This window comes from Populus trichocarpa, chromosome 14 (genome assembly GCF_000002775.5).
Source record: "Populus trichocarpa isolate Nisqually-1 chromosome 14, P.trichocarpa_v4.1, whole genome shotgun sequence".
Classification (NCBI taxonomy): domain Eukaryota; kingdom Viridiplantae; phylum Streptophyta; class Magnoliopsida; order Malpighiales; family Salicaceae; genus Populus; species Populus trichocarpa.
The window spans coordinates 11,139,499-11,158,681 of NC_037298.2; the positions used below are offsets into that span (position 1 = coordinate 11,139,499).

A 19,183-nucleotide genomic window follows, 5' to 3' on the forward strand; every position below is an offset into this window, starting at 1 on the left:
CTAAAAATAAATACACCCTTGAGGGTGTTTGAAAGTGTAGTAGTGGTGCAGTTCAAAGTATTTTTTTGTTCAAAAATATATTAAAATAATATTTTTAAAAGTTATTTTTGGAATTAAAATGATATAAAAATATAAAAAATAATAATTTAAACAAAAAAAAAATCAAATCTGTGAGAAACTAACTTATAAAATCTTATAAAATGACAAATTGTGTAAAATAAAATGAAAACTGCATAAACATAACACTAACACAAATCACAAGTCAGATTGAAGTAATAAATGGCCCCATTATTAATGGCATCTCGTCCGAGTTGTCGTTACACCCAGCAGTTCAGCACCACTCAAATGCAATTATCACGTGGAGCTGTCAACTCTCAATTGAAATGGCTATCCTTGGTTTTCGAAAAACTTAGCAACTTTTTAAGCTATGCATAAAAAATGCTACCATGGGAATACAACTGCGATTCCATTCACCGGAGACCTGCCAATAATATATTTCATTAATGAAACCTTTCATTAATTATATATAAAAAGATTTTCTAATCTTTAGTTGATTAAGCTCATAATCAACATGCGTGCAATATATAAATTCACATCTACAAACATTTGTTTCCTTTTCATGAGAATGAACCTTGGGTTTAAGTGTTTAGATTGGAAGAAAACAAATAATTACATAACTAGACTAGCTTAATTAACTAATATCACATAGGTAGCGTTCGGGTATGTTGTTTCATAAAAATATAATTTTTTTATAATTTTAGATTTTAAATTATTTTAATACACTGATACAAACAATCAATAATAAAATCTAAAACATTACATACACTACAATTTTAATGCTCGATACTTCATGCTAAACCCTCTATACGAATAAAATGATTTGATTTATTCTAAACCCTCTATTTGAACACTTTCCTTTTTGTAATTTGGTAATCCGAATTAATTAAGGAGCTAAATGAGAAATGCATTTGCTTTATCAAATTGATTTTTTTAGGGTTTCTCATGTTTCCGACCAGTATTTTATCAAATTGATTTTCTTAGGGTTTTCTCATGTTTCCAGCCAATATTTTCTGCCACGTAAACATGGGATGCAATTCATTCCATCAAGTACTGCTTGAACCAGCTGGCTATGTTACGTCCAAGCTCCTAGGAATTAATACTTACGGGCATACCAAATCTATTATTGCTGGTTGGTATACCATCTACATTTACTATAGATTGTGGCTCAGAGGATTTTTGCTAGATCTTGCTCGTAAACTATCCACCACAGCTAGTCTCCAACAGCGATTTTTGACGAGGCGGCGATCGAGCACATGTAGCCTTAACTTCATGTGGACCGGCAAAAGCTTTATGGCTTTTTTTTAGTTCACAGATCTGTGGTGCGACGGACATAATATAGTGTCTGTCTGTACTAGCAAGTTTCAGGAGCGAAGTTAAAAGCATATTAAGCTTACTGCTGCTTGAAATTAACCACTGCTGTCAATACTATTCTATAGCAAAACCCTAATACCATGAAAAGAGCTTCGAAGATTCTGCCCCTCACCAACCAAACCATTGAATTATTATGTTGAAAAGTAAGTTTTTCGTCTTCCCCGGCTGTTTTCACTGGTTTCCGTCGAACTGGAAAGTGAACTTGGTGTGAAACTTCTAAAGGTATAGAGCGTGCTTAACTGGAAGTGGCGCCTTGAGTTTTTCTTTATTACTTTGAGTTTTTCTTTATTTTTATTATCAGATTTTGCCTTTAATTTGATGATTCATGTACTTTTCATTGATTAAGAATTTGTACTTTTCATTTTGTTATCGTCCCTCCGTTATAACGCGGTTAGTGTTGAGCATTTATGGCACTTTATCATCCGAACACTACAATGATTAGATGACACATGTCATCATAGCCCCACAACACAATAATTTTTTTTTAAATTAATTATTAGAGATCTTAAACATAAAAAAATAAAAAACATGAAAGAAAACATCCTAAAATTCCAAATCTAAAATCCTATCCCGAAATTCATCTCTCTTAAAATCCAAACATAATAAAATAATAGATGTTGAATAGTATAATAATGATTATTTTTTGAAATATTTTTTGTTTAGAAATACATTAATATATATATTTTTTATTTTTAAAAATTAAAATAATTTGAAAACACTAAAATAATATTAATTTTAAACAAAAAAAATTAAAATTTAAAATTTTAAAAATAATTTTAAAATACAAAAACAAACAAACTAAAAATCATCACCATCACCTCTACCATGCATTTTTACGATCACAAACAATCACAACCACTCTCTTATGCATCCTTTATAAATCTCGAGGTTTATATCCTCGAAGCAATTATGTTTTGGAAAAACGATTTGATCCGTTTGGGCTCCTAGAAACATTGATGGCCCAATAAGTCCAAAACATCCAAGGCCCAATAAGTCCAAAAAAAATGATTTGATCAATTACTATATTTGAATACACTTTTCTCTAGTCAAGGTTGGTCTATTTACTACAACACACATGCGCACGATATTAGGCAAGCTTTTGCAAGTCTCAATTGTCTCTTCGAGCTTTAATTCTCCATTAATTCAAGATTATACGTGACAAGGCACATTGTCCATGTTACTTTTATATGAACACCACCCACATGAGTTAAGGCTATATAAAAAACTTTTAATTTCAAGGTAAGTTATTATCTGACTTAAATTCAAGTATTCTCTATTACTAAACATATATATATACAAAAAGCGTTTTAAAAAAAATCAATTTTTTTTATAAAAATTATTATTTTTTAATATTTGGATCGTTTGATACGCTGATCTCAAAAATAATTTTTTAAAAATAAAAAAACATCATTTTAATACATTTCAGAATGAAAAATACTTTAAAAAACAACCAGAATCACACTCCCAAACAGATCCGAAACTCCAAGCTTTTATAAGGGTTTGAAAATCTTTTTCAAAAACTTGTTTTTATAGGTTTTCAATCATTAAAATCTAATATTCTATCATTTCAAACTCATAACAACCTTGAGAAAACCATAATTTTTTAGAGGTTTTTAACAATTCTAATTAAAAATATTTCTTCACCTTTCAGTCTAGTTTAAGCCTTTTCGAATCTTTTTACCTTTGTTGGCTTTCTTCAATGTCTAGTCACTAGTTACATTGGACCAATGAATTTGAGGTTTAAACAATACTCTGGCTTGACCACACTTTTATCAATATGGTGTAGTAGATTCCTCCAGGCAAAATAGAAAGAAAAGGGATTATTAATTTCTGGGTTTTTTTTTTTTATATATAAATTAAACTTTGTTGTTCGTGTATTCGAATTTAATGAGTCAAGTCAAGAAAATGATGCTAACCATAGTTTGATTGAGTTGGCTCAAATCTTATATGAACCAAGTAAATTGACAAAACGATTTATTGTCAATTAATTGAAATTGGTATTTCATCCATGATGAAATTCGTATATAGGAAAAAGATGTGATGGAAAAACATGAGAAGGAGAAATTGAATTATTTTCTTATGATAAGAATTTGAAAAATCAAAACACTTGTCCTGTTTATTTTTGCGTTTTAAAAATATTTTTGAAAAAAATTGAAATTTTAAAAACTTGGCCCTATTTATTTTTGCGTTTTAAAAACGTTTTTAAAAAAATTGAATTTTTTTTATTTTTTTCTTTACTTCAAATTAATATTTTTTTTTAGTGTTTTCAGATTATTTTGATATGATGATATCAAAAATGATTTTTAAAAAATAAAAAAAATATTATTTTAATATATTTCCAAATAAAAACACTTTAAAAAACAACTGTAACCACACTCTAGCACGCTCAAAATCATGGAATTATGAATATAAAGGAGAGTCAAGAATCTTTAAAGGGGAAAATAAAGAACCAGCCATCTACCACAAGTTTGCTCTTAAATACATTTATTTTCCTTATATTTTGCTTTTAAGATGGATAAAATAAACTTTAATTTAAGAGATATTTTGATGGATCCATGACAGAATTCTTGACATAAGGACTAACCGAAACAATTACGAAAGTTCAAGGTAGTATTTTAAAAACTATTTTAGTTAATAGACTAATTTACGTTTGACCAAAAGTTCAGGGACTCGTATAATTTAGCCATACATAAATAAAATTAGTTATAAAGTTTAAAAATTATAATACAGAAGTTTCCAAGGGACACGTCAACGATGCACACCAACTTGACCGTTTAGGCATCACGTTCAGCTTTCAATTCAAGCGACAGGAAGAAGAAAAACCATTTTCTCTTCGCTTTCGCTGGCTCCATCGATTTCTAGCCAGGGTTTAAAATTGATGGCGGAGATCAGCGACGGAGATCACGATGCGGTGGAGCTGATCGTGTGCGACGCTTCAGCATCAGAACTGGTTCCCGATGAAATCAGTGGCGATGGTGCCGTCTTGGCCTCAGAGGAGATAACTCCTCTTTTGAAGCCTAAGATCAACATCTTCTCCGTGTCTCACTCTCGCAGAAAACCTAGAGTATTTTTACTCTCTATTTCTTTTCGTTCTTTCAATTTGTAACCATTCTTTAATTTATTGGTGATTTGTGGAAATTTGATTTCAATGTTTTGATTTTTTATTTAGAACGATTTAAGTGGAGTTATAGGAGAATGCTGGAGATGTGTGTTGTTTATTTTTGACAGAAACTTTCAAACTTCGCTGTTTCAGATTCTAATTGTCACCCATTTAGGCAAAAGAGCAGTTTTCATTTATCAACAAAATAAAAGAGTTTTTATTTTTCACTTTTCCCATATTTGAAGGAGGGCTAGTACAAGAAATTAGCTGAGTAACCCCAGCCTTTTGGCTCGTAAAAGAAAAAGGATAGAAAGAAAGAAAGTTAAAGCTGATATTATCAACAGAGCAGCAGGAAATGAACTGGGGAATCAGTGGTGTTTTTCATGGCTGAAGATTGTTGGGACACACATCGGCCACTGTGATTAACAATTGAGTCCTTTTTTTGTGCAAACACTAGACAAAAAAATATGCGTGGAAAAAAGTGTTTCGGACATTTTGGAGTAATTCATCATCTGTTTTCATAGGCTCTTTTCGTTAGTGTTTGAAGTATGAATGAAAGGGGAAAAAAATTAGAGAAGTGAACAATGGTTATTTTGTATTTCTTTGCAGGAGCAAGGGACAAAAATACCTGATATAGAGACATTTCCGGTAACACAGTTTGTTTTGTGGATATGGGGTGGATCGAGATACTCTGGTCTATTATGTGTGGCCATATCATCAACCATCTACTTTGTCATGGAAGTTCTTTCTGATTTTTTCTCTGGTGAGTAAGCTATTTACCCTTTTATAATTGAACATGAGTTTCTGCTCTAAGAACATACTTTGAGCATTTTTAATGTAATAGAATTTTATATGGAGTCAAAAATTGGTGACTAAGTGGAGAATTATTAGACAAAATGGAAGGAGAATAGTTTTTCAGTAATTGTACATCAGTTTATGTATTGTACATGACGTGGAGCTTATGTATGTATGGTTGAACCAAATATCTTGGGATTGTCTGGTACTGTTTTCTAAAACTTTTTGCTGTGAAAACTTTGAAACTTATCTCTGACATAAAACAAGTTTTGGCAGCATGTTTTTCACAAGAATTTTAGTATGACATGTAAGAATGACCCTCCATTCTTAGAGCATGCTTCCAATTCCATTGTACACAAAAAAAGATTTGAAGAAAATCTTTTTTTCTTTTTTTCCTTCCATGGTTAGATCTGATTTTTATTCAGATTGCTTGTTTATATAAGTTTTTAAGGATTTATCCATAAAGAAAACATGTACCTACCTTTTAAAGTGGTACCTACTTCATTAAATAACATGTAACTATTAATTTTCTAGGGAAAGTAACTAGTGGATGGTGGTCTTGATTCCTTATAAATGGGAGAACTTCTAATGATAAATAGTTTCTCTTAAGTACTCTTGAAACAATGATCTACACTGGATGGTTCTACAAATGAAACTAAATGAGAGTTAGGTTTTAGATCTGAAATGCATTTATTTAGTTTTGCTGACCTAAAAGTTAGAACATTAGATGTAAGTCATGATATGAGAGTTAGGTCTAAAAGTTAGAACATTAGATGTAAGTCATGATATGAGAGTTAGGTTTTAGATCTGAAATCCATTTATTTAGTTTTGCTGACCTAAAAGTTAGAACAATAGATGTAAGTCATGATATTTTGTTTTTGGCTCATAGGTGAGCCTCACAGGATGTTCAAAGTTTCAAGAATAAATGATGGCAGTAAATTAGTTATTCGTGCCTTGACTTGGGGTACAAGCTTCTTTTTCTTCGCAACAATGTGGTATTTAGTTTGATTGTAATAACTGGATCCTGAACTGTCATGTCATATCAATGAGGGTTGATGCCATAACAATGCATTTGGGATATGAGATTATGGGATGAAGAACCTGCTGGGAGAGCTCTTAGTGTTTTACGAGTTTGGAAGGGAATTTTAAGCTATTCTAAATTTTCTAGCATTCAGCAAGACCACAGATAGCATATGGTCACAGAACCATGGTAAACTTTTCATTGAACATGGTTTACTTGTGGTTGGTATACAAGTTACATTCAATATGAATATATTTGAGTTTTCACATGTGATTTCTTGCGATTCCTGGGTCAAATTTTGGGGCAGGTTGGAGGAATGGAAGTTGTGTGGTTGTTAAAGCTTTTCAATTTGAGAATACCACCTATATGGAAATTTATTAGGCTATCATTTTTATTCTAGTTTTAATGATTCTTTTCCTTATTATTATAAATTGTAATGGCAGCTCAGTCAATTCCGTTGTTTGAGACTGCATTTGCAAGATGTACAATAACCCTGATATTGTCATATCTGTGGTTGAGAGGAAACGGACAGCCAATATTTGGACCAGCACATGCTAGGAAATTTCTCTTTTCAAGAGCCTTAACTGGATGCCTCTCATTGTTGAGTTTTATTTATTGGTAAGTTTCACTTCATGTCCTTGCTCCTCTTTGTAATTCACTACTTATTTTCATTGCTCATTAGAAATGAATTCTTTGCGTCATGTTAGTTTTGTATTTCTTGATGAGATATATTGTCAGAGTACTTTCTTCATCCTAATCATGCAATCTAATTGCTAAGATCAGATGACCATAGATGTTTCACTGCAAAATTACCTTCCTACATGAGGTGTTAATGACAGATTTGCTTAATAGAAGAGATATTTTTTTGAATGTTTTCTTGTTGCTAGAGAAGCAATGCATTGCCTGCTCTACCATGCTTTAAAACATTCTTCTTTAGCTCTTAAAGTCCCAAACTTGTGCATAAACTACTAGCTAACCACCTATTTTTGTCCTTTCAGCATTCGAAGGTTACCTTTGTCCCAGGCTATTGTATTAAGCTTCACAACTCCAATTATGGCTTCAATTGTGGCACGAATAATTTTGCATGAGAAGTTGAAAATTGTTGATGTTGGAGGTATAGCAGTATTTCTTCATTTTTCTTATTATTTTCAATAGAAAAATTAAACTACTATGTGTGCAATGCAAGGTAAATTCTTAGCTTGTTGCTGTTCATTTTGCAGGTCTTGCGTGCAGTTTCTTTGGCGTGCTCTTCATTTTTAGACAGATACTTACTACACAAGGTAGAGAAGTGAGTTAACAAAAACCTCTTATCCTGTGCCGAGAATGGATGTGTTAAATATTTAGGGACTGAATCAATTATTTTCACTATTTTATTTTGTCAGGAATCTCAATGATGTTAGTAAATTCCCTTGCCTTTTCATTTTAAGCTCTACTCTGTTCATGCTTAGGTTGCCGCTGCATGCTCCATGCAGATGGTATTGGTATTCCTAAAGGAGAGCAATCTGGGACTATGGAATGTGTACTGCATCATTAACTCTCTCTTTACCACTTTTTCTTTGCCCCTCCTCTCTGTCTCTCCATCTATTACTTATTTTCGACCATTCCTAGACTGAGGACAGAGGACATCATAATGCTTCTGATGCAGAAGGATAATAATCCGTGAGGCCATTCCCAACTTTGATTTCTGCCAATCCTGAATGTGCATTTTTATAAAGGAAAGACATACTAATGCATTTATCGATGGCAACATTTTAGGCCATTTAATGAAGCTGGTGTATTAGATAACCTCCAATGTTCTTCCAATGTTAGCAGGTCCAATGCTTGCATAAGAAATGGTCATGTAACAGGGAACAAAACAATTCCTTCCCTCTTCTTTGATTCCATGTCCTTTAAAATTTGTTTGTAGCTTTATGTGCAGTGGGTTTTAGACATAGTTGCATTCTGCAATGAGGCCGCTAGTTTAACCTTCAATTGCTTCTCTTTTGATTGAATTGTTAGTCATTGCTCATTGACTTATCTGTTATTTAACTTGTTCAATTTGTGACAGGAGCATTACTTAGAGTTGGGGAAACAAATTATATAGCCATCATGGGCAGGAACCATGTATTAACAGTGCTGGTTGCTTTGTTCTCATCAATAACTGGTGGAATCAGCTACTGCCTTGTAAAGGCAGGTGCAAAGGCATCTGATCAACCTTTGTAAGATTACCGACTTGTTTTATGGATCTCAGATGATGCTCATGTTTTACCTTCTGCAACTCTAGTCCAGCTGTTTCTCTTTTCTTATATAGTAATTTCATTTCTTTCCATGCAATTAGTTATGTACCTTGCTCTTGTATTAAACCTTGCTATTTTGTCTTCCTTTATTCCTATTTTAGGGCCACTGTTTTTTCATTTGGCATACTGGCTACCCCTGCCACAGGAATGTGTGCATTTGCCTTTGAGGTATGTTACATGACATTCTTAATATACACAAGTTTTTGCTTATGTGTTTCAATCCTGAAATTCCTCCGGGTTATATGTGTCATTGTATTCCTTCACAATGGGCTTTGCAGCCTAAAATCCCAACATTACCTTGGCTGCTTGTAACATTGCAGGCGTTTTGCCATTACCTTTTCACATTAAACATATGCTCTTTTGCTAATTGTGATGGTCACTATTGAAGTTTATTATTATAGAAACATGCACTTGAAATTTCTTTTAAAGTAGTCCTAACCCAATAGCCTAGATAGTTGCACGTTGGAATTTTTTAGTTAAGAAGATATGTAATCATGAACCATTCTTGAGTAGAGGCACTGATGTGATAGCCCACCACGGCAAGCTATGTGCAAAGCCTGATGAATGCATTTACTCTGCCTACTCTCAACCCTGTGAAAAGTGAACAGGATAAAGATACACAGTGTATCTTAAATGCCATTTAGGAAACGAATCATTCTCCAGTGCTACTTTGTATTGACTAGAGAGGTCACCAACCTGTAATTATCTATAGCTAAATGCATGGCTTGTAATAACACACGTTACAGCATATTTTTCAAATCTTCACAGCCGCCTCTTGAGGGCATGCAAAAGGAAAAGAATAAAAGACATGATTTTGTCACACAAATTCTTAGCATCTAGTTGAGGGAGTGCTTAATGATTTATAAGTGTCTTAGAATTCCTCCATTTTCCCTAGCTAATCTTTTTCTTTCTAAATGGTTTTCCAAAGCTAATCTATTTATCAAATTCATGCTCGACCCGCCGACCCTTTATGTTGATTATTCTTACCCCGCATTAGGTAAGCATTAACAAGTTTTGGCTATGAATAGAATAAATATTAATGATTTCAAAAGAATTGACATTTGTAATTTTCAAATTTCCATCAAAATGCATATTTGCATGAAGTAGCTGCATTTAATAACTGAGCATGTCGCACCCATGAGCTTGCAAGCTCAAGACAAGACCATTACAGCAAGCAATTGCGTCTTTATCTGTTCAGCTTTATGCTATACATGTTTGTACCTTTGGTTGTTTGTAAATAATGAGTTCTATTTTCATATTGCAGGAATTCGTGCTCCCAAATTTTTACACTTTTTTTCTTATGCTTATACTTGGTCTTCTGTCCTTCTCTGCAGAGGTACAACTTTAAACTCTAATTCATATTCATGCTTGCCTTTTAGCACCCAAACAATGGTCCTGTAATTTCAAGAGTAGAGCATAGCTTGTCAACTCAGATTTCTGATTGTTTTGGCACTGGCTTCATATGTTTGTGCTCTGTTCTAGGTGTTTTTTGCCCGCGGACTTCAGCTTGAGAAGACCAGCAAAGCTGCAAATGTCCTGTACATGGAGGTACTGTTTTGTTAAAAGTTATCCCCCCCAACCCCGCCTCCTCTCTCTCTCTCTCTCTATATATATATATATATATATATATATATATATATAAATATATCACCATGGCAAACAGGATACAAATGCTATGCTGAATTCAGAGTTCTGAATCCAAGGCAGGAAACATTTTTGCTTGAAATACCAATACTCAAACTTATCACCCGTCATGTTGGCTAGTAAACAAAATATAAAATGCCACCTCCTAGTTGTTCAACATGTGTATAGACATGAACGTAGAATTTCACTCGGTTTTCATTTAGTTACATTTGAGCAACAGGTAAAAAATGATTGTCTGCTAACTATATGTTCTCCTGTCTTTCAGGTTGCCTTATCACAGTTATGGGGGATTGGTTCATGGAGGATAACTCCATCTTTTGGTGGATTGGTTGGATGTTTGCTTATCTTAATTTCAGTGTGTTGTACCATATATATTGGACCTGAAAAAGAGATGGAGTGAAAGATTGAACATTTCTGTCTTCTGGAAGGTATGCTCACCAGTTTTGAAAGCTTGAATTTCAATCTAGTTTTTTTATTTATTATTATTTTTATCATCTTTGCCTCAGTACTTTCTGGCTATGTTGTAAGCATCTTTTTTTCGTGCCCATTGATAGATTTAACCTGCAATTATAATTATGCATCTGCTTATGATAGGGTAGGAGCTTACCCTAAAGCTATGTTTGTTAGGAGGGATGGATGAGGTAAAGTGAAAGAATGGATGGATTAGCATTCATTCAGTTATTTGACTAATAAAAAAGGGGAAAGATGAGAGAGTCAATCCATCCAATCGAGAGCATTGAAAATTACAGACCAGAAATTGGGAGGATTGGAAATTACAAGTGCAGAAGGATTAAAAGGATCTTTTTTATCCTTTCTGCCAAATAATAGAGTATTTACATCATTTCCTGGCAAAGAGGGGTGTAAGAGTGTTTTTTCCTTTTTGGGATGAGTTGGAATGCCCATTATCAAGGAGGATGCAGTCCCTCCTGCACCCAGATAAATCGGGGGTGATGCTGCGAGTGTGTAATGGTTTCTATTCTTTCTTTCCCTGTTTTTGTTGTCGATTGTGTGATCTAATTAATCGAAGTTAACCGATAACTAGATCTCGGAATTAGTATTCTTCAGATGATATAACGATGGTTTTTGCAAGGGAAAAATGCTGCTGGTTTCCCCTTTCCAGCAAGAATGTAAACCATTTAAAGGAGGCAAGACTCCTTTGTGAGCAGAAACTCGTAAGCTCCTTGAACGTGATTGGCGAGTGCAGCATGTTTAAAGCGAAGGGTCTGATTGGCTCGTAAATTCTCGGCATGCAGGCATTCATAACACCCTTCAGAGGATTATATCTTTACTGCAATCCGATGCGGTTGGGGTGGCTGTCGCCGTAGGAGTCGAAGTCGATCAGGAAAAATAAAAAAGAATAACAATAATATTAATGAGGCCAAACAGTACAAATCTCCGAATTAGTCTCTAAACCCTTAATTTTGGGTTGGATCTCCCTGCAACAATTTTCCTTTTGAAATGAGGTGTTTCTATTAGGTTTCCGTCAAATTTGAAGGATACGACTAAAAAAGTGCCAAAACTTGTGGATGTTCGGTTTATCCTTCCGTAACTTATTTCTTTCCTTGAAAAAAATGTTTCTCATAATATTTAAAAGGGAATAAATGAATTTTGGAGGGAAAAAAACGAAAACCTAATTGATGAATCCAATTTCAAATAAAAAAAATAGATAGAAAGAGCTTCGGCATATTTATTTACTTTTCGAAAAAAAGAGATTGGAAAAAAAGCCCCCCTGGTACCCTTTCGAGCGACGAGAGAGGTGGGGGCAGATTCTTATCTTGTGAGGTTCGAAAATGAAATAACACGTGTACAAGAATAACGTTATTTTTTTTATTAATAAATAAAGTTTTTGTTAAGGGAGGGAATCAGATTTTGGGGACGTGTCGCGATCGCGGGATGCCTATAAGAATGTTGGTCCGAACCGAAAGCTAAAGCAGCCACCACCACCCTTCTTCGTGACCAATCTACCCCTTCTTCCTCCACTTAATCTTCATATTGCCACTTACCTTGCTCAGCACATATCCCCCCCCCCCCCCCCCAAAAAAAAATTAAAAAGAAAAAAAAAATCAATGTAAACAGATTCCCTACCAGAGAAGGCTACAGGCCTTAGTGTTAGCCTAGTAACGTTACAGTTTGCCATTTAATACGCGTCAACTACATCCCTGTTAACAATTAAGACCAGCTTTCATTTCGGCTGCCTGCCAACCTTCTTTCCCATTTTCCGCTGGGTCTTACTCTCTTTTCATCCCCATTTGCTGTTTGTGTAGTCAGTCCATAAATTATCACAGTTCCCACATATATATATATATATATATATATATCCGAATCAACTTACATGCATCTTAACTAATTTCACGAGTCTTGAAATTAACCATCATATAAATCTCCAGTAATTATAAAAAAATTTGATCTCGTAACTATTAAAAGGTAAATTTAATATCTGATCTATTTAACAACTAGACACGTTATTTTCATTACAATTTAATTATATTTTTTAATATTAAAAATAAATTTTAAAAATACAAAAACAACACCCTAAAAACAAAAACATCAATTTTTACAAGGTTTTTTAATGTCTGACGAGAGGGCCACTGATGACTTGTAACTTGAAGGGTTGCGAAAATCACATCTGACAAACTCAGTAGGCGAGGGGCAGTGGTACCACCACCGTCGTCACAAAATCTTATTGTGGCATTGCCGTACAGGAGAGGAGGAAATGATGGGTGGGCTATCATTGTCCTTCTGATCATCTAAGACGACACCGTTTCACCCAGCTGGTAAAAGTGTTTTTGACTGTTGTGCAAAAGAGGGGTCCGGGATGGCTATCTGGTAGTTAAAGGAGAAAATCAAGGGTGATTTGAAATTACAAAGACCCATTCAAAAAACAATACACAACTCACTCAAAGCCAGCTACGTAGTCCTTCAGAAGAAAAAGGAAGAGAGGGTTGCGCTGAGACGTGCCACAGGCACACTACTGTGCACACGCATTGAGGGCTCGCCGAGTGTTTTTGGGTTTATAATTTTTATGTTGTTGTTGCTGCTGCTTCACTTTTGCTAGCTTTTGTTCACTTTATATCTGTCCTTTTACTTTGTTCTAAGTTCCTTCTTCCTTCCTTCCTTCAACTTCGTCTTCTTGATCATCCATCTACTTTTCCTCTCTTCTTGCTTTATCTTTTATCTCTGTAGTCTTTGTTCTGGTTTCGATAATGGCAGACATTATTAGTCACCCTCCCATGGATCAACTCCAGGACCTTGAATACTGCATAGACTCTAACCCTCCTTGGGGTACGTGCCCTCCCCCCCTCTGTTTTTCGTGCTCTTAGCTTTTTTCTGTTTCAGGAGTTTGTTGGAGTAGCATGAAGTTATGGCTTAGCTACAAATACAAACGAGTTGAGATAACTCTCTGCCGCATTACGAACTTGAGTAAAACACGTGGGAGTGGAGAAAACGGATTTTTTTTTTTAATGCTAACGATGATGAAACTATATACATGAGACGACGTTTCAAAGCTTCCTTCTTTCTGTATTTTTTTTTAAAATTTCCAATGATTTTCGTAGCTATCAAACAACCGCGCTTTTCTCTTTCAATGGGATTGTTATGGCTTTTCCTTGGCATTGATGATGTACCAAAAAAAAAGCCAATATGGGAAGAGCTGCATTTGGTTGCTTAAGTGAAGCTGTGAACAAGTTTCTTTGCAATTAGCCAGAAACTCCTTAGATTGAATAGTTAATTAGCAAGCAAAGCTACTATTTAATATTTTGGTCCCATGAAAACAAGTGATTAATATTGGTAGCTGCTGCTGGTTTTTAATGGAAAGAAAAAACGCAGTAGTGGGACCCTTTTTGGTTTTTGTTAGGAAAAGAACTCGGAAACCTGGAGTTGCATATCCATCTTGAAATAATACTTTGTTCTGAATGGGATATTTTTGCAGCCATCTAAAACGTTGGTTGGCCGGAATTCAATCTCATTTTTCAATGTTGGATGTACTTCAGTTTCATTTGGGTTGCAATGGAACCAGGTCCCGCAGCAAAACCCAATGGCACACTTGCTGAAAATTGTGCAGTGTGTTTAAATGTTGACTGAAGCATGAAACATTGAAACTGATGTTGAATCTCTGTTTTTGAATGGAAACTCTTGATGTTCATGTGCTAAGCTGTCTTCTTTACTTTCTCATTTGCAGCTGAAACCATCATATTAGCATTTCAAAACTACATTGTAATGCTGGGAACAAGCGTAATGATCCCTTCTGTACTCGTTCCGGCAATGGGCGGCACTGATGTAAGCATGTTATCCATTACACTACCTTCAGCTTGACTTGCATCTTTTGTTATTCACTCTTGGTTTAGGAACTTGCTATTTCAAAAATGGATGTTTGTCGAGATGGACCTACTCCCTCGATACTTTTGGTAATCTTGCATGAAGGAATATTAACCTAGAAGATTTGGTTGGTGGGAGTACTGGTCAATGTTGTAGATCTTGAGCTGTTGTCTTTATGTTTTGACTTTTTGAACTTTATCATTGTTCATGCAACCAGGGTGACAAAGCTCGGGTAATACAGACTCTGCTCTTTGTAGCTGGCATTAACACACTTCTTCAAGCACTTTTCGGTACGAGGTTACCGGCGGTAGTGGGAGGGTCATATGCTTATGTGGTTCCTATTGCTTATATTATAAGAGACACCTCTTTGCAACGTATTACAGATGGTCATGAAGTAAGTTCCTCAATTTTCCCCTTGTTCTTTGTCTGCACGCTGTTGGGATCCATGTCAAAAATAGCAGTTGATCAACTTTTTATGCCGTTGGCATTTGGAAATGCAGAGAACTAATCTTAGGAAGTATTTACACTGATAAACCTGGAGAGCTAAATGCTGTCTTTTACCTCGGGTTTTTAGCTAAATAAACTTTGGAATCGAGCCACCAAAAAAATGTTGACCTTTTTGTGAGGAAGATGTGTTAGTGCAAACCCGCCTTGTTACATGAAGTCACCATGCCAAATCCCTCATGTCATATGTTTGAAATGTCATTTTTCATAAACGAAGTCACAAAACAAATGGTTCTCACAAAATGAGCAAGGATACAAGCCTCATATTTAATCATCATAATCATGTTGCATCGAGGACCCAAATGAATGTCACCTTGATAGTAGTTGAAGTCCTAGATCTTCCACAATTTCATTCCCTTTGCAGAAGTTATACTTATAACTCTTTTACTTGGTAGGGTAATTGAAAGAGATCTTCCCATGTGATTGGTTTGCAGAGATTTATTCAAACGATGCGAGCCATCCAAGGAGCTTTAATTGTAGCCTCTAGCATACAAATCATCCTGGGTTATAGCCAAGTTTGGGGTTTGTTTTCAAGGTACTTTGGTAGAATTTGAAAATGTGAGATGACTGAACTGCCAATTTACCATTTCTTTTGTTCATCATCGTTTTGTCTCAATTGCAGGTTTTTCAGTCCTCTTGGCATGGCACCTGTGGTTGGATTGGTTGGTTTAGGATTGTTTCAAAGAGGATTTCCTGCTGTATGTATAGTAATGAAATTTTATATATTTTTTTAGTTGGCATTGGTTGGTTTGGCCATGAAGGTGTCTCTCTTTGATGTTTTTGCATTTCTTGAGGCTAATTTAGTATTCTAATTTATCATGGATAGCAAATGTAAGCTGCCTTTTTGTAGTTCTCAAGATCCAGCTCATCATTTTCTCAATGACATAGAAGCTATATTTTTCTATTGGCATCTGGGTTATTATAGAGCCTATTGATGAGGGTAACATTCTGGAATTTTAGAATATAGAATCTTCCTTGATCGATAGAAGTCCTGAAAGACTTTTCCTGATTTTTTGTGCAACATTTCCTTTTCAACTAGGAAGATCCAACATTATTCTTATTAAGGATAGCATTATGCACCTTTATTCCTCATAATTATGATACTAGATAGATACCTCATTCCTCTCATGCTTTTCTTCTTTGCCATATTTTTTTTTTTTTGGAAAAATTAATGGTTTTCATTTTGCCATGCTATTTTTCAGTTGGGTAATTGTGTGGAAATTGGGATCCCAATGCTGTTGTTAGTTATTGGATTGTCACAAGTAAGTTGTCCTTTAGAACTGGAATCATTTTCTTTCAATATGAATCATTCCCTCCCTTCATATTGTTTGGATTCTGGGAATTGCAGTATCTGAAGCACGTAAGACTATCAAGAAACTTCCCAATATTTGAACGATTTCCAGTGTTGATTTGCATTGCATTTGTCTGGATATATGCTATCATTTTAACTGCCAGTGGAGCTTACCGGGAGAAGCGATTAATAACTCAAAATAGTTGCCGTACAGACAGGGCAAATCTTATATCTACTGCCCCATGGTATTAAAGATTCAACTCCTCTAACTTACTGTGTTTTTACTTGTTTTGAAATTTAATGCATTATGTTACTTCAGGTTCAAGTTCCCATACCCTCTGCAGTGGGGCCCGCCAACATTTTCAGCAGGTCACTCATTTGCCATGATGTCCGCAGTTCTTGTGTCTATGGTCGAGGTATATCTTTAGTTTTGGAAAGTGCCATGTTATTATCTTCTTTATGGTACCCTATATTGCATTCTCGAATAGTTTGATGTGAACTACTGTTTGGTTCTTTATCATGTCACTTCACACCTTCAAATGCTCGGGTGCATTTTGAAATTTAAACTGAAGTAGAAAAACATTGAATTGTACATCAAATCATATAGTTCCATTACTGGCCTTGTCTCCTGACAAACTCAAGCTCATTCTTAAATTTGATGCTGCAGTCAACAGGTGCATACAAGGCAGCATCTCGTTTGGCTATTGCTACTCCACCTCCTGCATATGTATTGAGTAGAGGAATTGGCTGGCAAGTGAGTTATTTGGCACAGATATTACTCTCTCTGCATCTTCTGTCATCGAAACTTCTCGCTTGCTCAATCTAGCATCTAGGAAATGGTATCACCAACAATATTGACAACAATTTGAACAATCTTGCAACACATATTCAGCAAACTTGTTTTCCTGGCTGGAACTGTTGTTTTTTTATTGGAGACTTGAACAATTTTTCTGTTGCTTTGGCAGGGCATTGGCATATTGCTTGACGGCCTGTTTGGAACAGGCACTGGCTCCACTGTTTCTGTGTAAGACATACTTGAATGAGGCATCTGGAACAGTACCTTGATCCTTATGTTGGTTTTAGCATGTCTTGGAAATTGACTGGAAACTTGGTTATGATTTTCAGAGAAAATGTGGGACTCCTTGGACTAACTCGAGTTGGAAGTCGCAGAGTTGTTCAAATATCTGCTGGCTTCATGATATTCTTCTCTATCTTAGGTTTGTATTACCTTCTGAGGCATGAATATATTTTGGGCATGGCTTGTGGAAAAGAGTGCTGTGCCTTTCTGGTTGAATCCATGGGGAGTTTTAATGAGAGACTAAGATGTCAAGCCAACTCAATCTTGAAATCATTTTCCAAATCGTCTTTTAGGAATTAAGTCCGTAACTTTACGTTTCTTTTTTTTGTCAACTCCTATGAAGCCTCCTCCTGATCATAATCCGAGAGCAGTGTTCAGCTCAAGACAGTTTTTGTGTTGCAAGTTGAAATTATACTGGTTTATGATTTGATGGTTTCTCGATTAAAATTAAATTGTCACTATAAATGGTTCCTTCAATCGTTTATTTCCTTGCAGGGAAATTCGGAGCTGTGTTTGCATCCATACCCTTCCCAATATTTGCAGCGTTGTACTGCGTTCTCTTTGGCCTTGTTGGTATGCCATTGCCTCACTTGTATGTTTATCTGATTGTATTTTTTCTTGTTAGCGGACTTGTTTTATTCTTATCGCAAACTTGTTGTTTTCAGCTTCAGTGGGACTGTCATTTCTTCAGTTCACAAACATGAATTCCATGCGAAACCTCATTATTACTGGGCTGTCACTCTTCCTTGGGATTTCTATCCCCCAGTTCTTCAATGAATATTGGAATCCCACACACAACGGCCTCGTCCATACTCATGCTGGATGGGTGAGTATGCTTTACTCAAACTTGAGTATCCTTGAGAAAATATATTCAAGGATCATTTACAGATTGACATATAAAATCTGGGTACACGAGCATTTCCGTCATGATATCCGAATTGTTTCCTGCCTTTTATCATACATTGTAAACTTTTAGCCACTGTTGTCAAATGTTTAACGATAGATCTGGCCTTGTTGCAGTTTAATGCTTTTTTGAATGCCATATTCTCATCTCCAGCGACAGTGGGGTTGATTGTGGCGGTGCTTCTCGACAACACAATAGAGGTGGAGAGGTCAAAGAAAGACAGAGGAATGCAATGGTGGGTAAAGTTCAGAACATTCAGGGGAGATAACAGAAATGAGGAGTTCTACACTCTGCCATTCAATCTCAACAGGTTCTTTCCACCTACTTAAGGACAGTCATCAGAGTAACCCGAGCCAATGATCCTCTTGTCCAATTCAATTAACATTATCAAGCTCCATTTTCTCTTAGAGATGTACATCCGAGATCATTTGACAAGTGTCTTAGCAGGATACATTCTTTTGTGGACCTCAAGGTCCAGGTTGTAGGCATTTGATATCTTGAGAAGGAATAAGAACGGAAATTAGTTCTCAGCCTCGCTCAATCTTTTAGATGTTGCAGGAAAATAAATTGCAACTCCAATGTGGGGCAAATTTGTTTCAGCTCCCAGCGGGAAGTTTCCTTTCAAGACCTTGGCAACTCCATTTTCGTCCAAGTCCTTCATGTCAAGATAATCAAATTTCATGTAGCATTATCATTCCCCTTTTATTTTCTGCTTCTGCTTTAAAAATTCTAAGCAGTTCAGCTTGATTTCGAGTATATTTTATCATAACATCAATTGCTAGTTCTTAAAACGCCATTTTCGTCCAAGTCCTTAATGATTTTCAA

At 35.3% G+C, this 19,183-nt stretch overlaps 2 protein-coding genes across 6 annotated transcripts; both read left to right on the forward strand.

The window, feature by feature from the left end:
- The first annotated feature begins 4,158 nt into the window (after window positions 1-4,158).
- LOC7462079 (uncharacterized) lies at window positions 4,159-12,120 on the forward strand. 5 transcript variants are annotated; one of them, XR_008057290.1, is made up of 12 exons: window positions 4,159-4,495; window positions 5,141-5,294; window positions 6,791-6,965; window positions 7,346-7,461; window positions 7,568-7,627; window positions 8,395-8,545; window positions 8,725-8,791; window positions 9,888-9,959; window positions 10,106-10,171; window positions 10,533-10,695; window positions 11,358-11,439; window positions 11,521-12,120. XR_008057290.1 is itself a non-coding variant. In XM_052447033.1 (11 exons), exons 1-10 carry the CDS (start codon window positions 4,310-4,312, stop codon window positions 10,665-10,667), a joined length of 1,182 nt encoding a protein of 393 aa, XP_052302993.1. In that variant the 5' UTR covers window positions 4,159-4,309; the 3' UTR covers window positions 10,668-10,695; window positions 11,521-12,120. The 5 variants fall into 5 exon arrangements, 4 of the variants coding, with proteins under 4 accessions (XP_052302993.1, XP_024441195.1, XP_052302992.1 ...); XM_052447033.1 differs by lacking the exon at window positions 11,358-11,439; XM_024585427.2 differs by lacking the exons at window positions 11,358-11,439; window positions 11,521-12,120 and adding an exon at window positions 10,862-11,327.
- Window positions 12,121-12,996: 876 nt separating this feature from the next.
- Window positions 12,997-19,063, forward strand: LOC7468521 (nucleobase-ascorbate transporter 1). The gene is made up of 14 exons (XM_002320445.4): window positions 12,997-13,549; window positions 14,445-14,542; window positions 14,799-14,975; window positions 15,520-15,620; window positions 15,708-15,783; window positions 16,288-16,347; window positions 16,434-16,621; window positions 16,696-16,792; window positions 17,044-17,130; window positions 17,342-17,400; window positions 17,502-17,593; window positions 17,950-18,027; window positions 18,120-18,280; window positions 18,475-19,063. Exons 1-14 carry the CDS (start codon window positions 13,471-13,473, stop codon window positions 18,685-18,687), a joined length of 1,566 nt encoding a protein of 521 aa, XP_002320481.1. The 5' UTR covers window positions 12,997-13,470; the 3' UTR covers window positions 18,688-19,063.
- The last annotated feature ends 120 nt before the right edge of the window (window positions 19,064-19,183 follow it).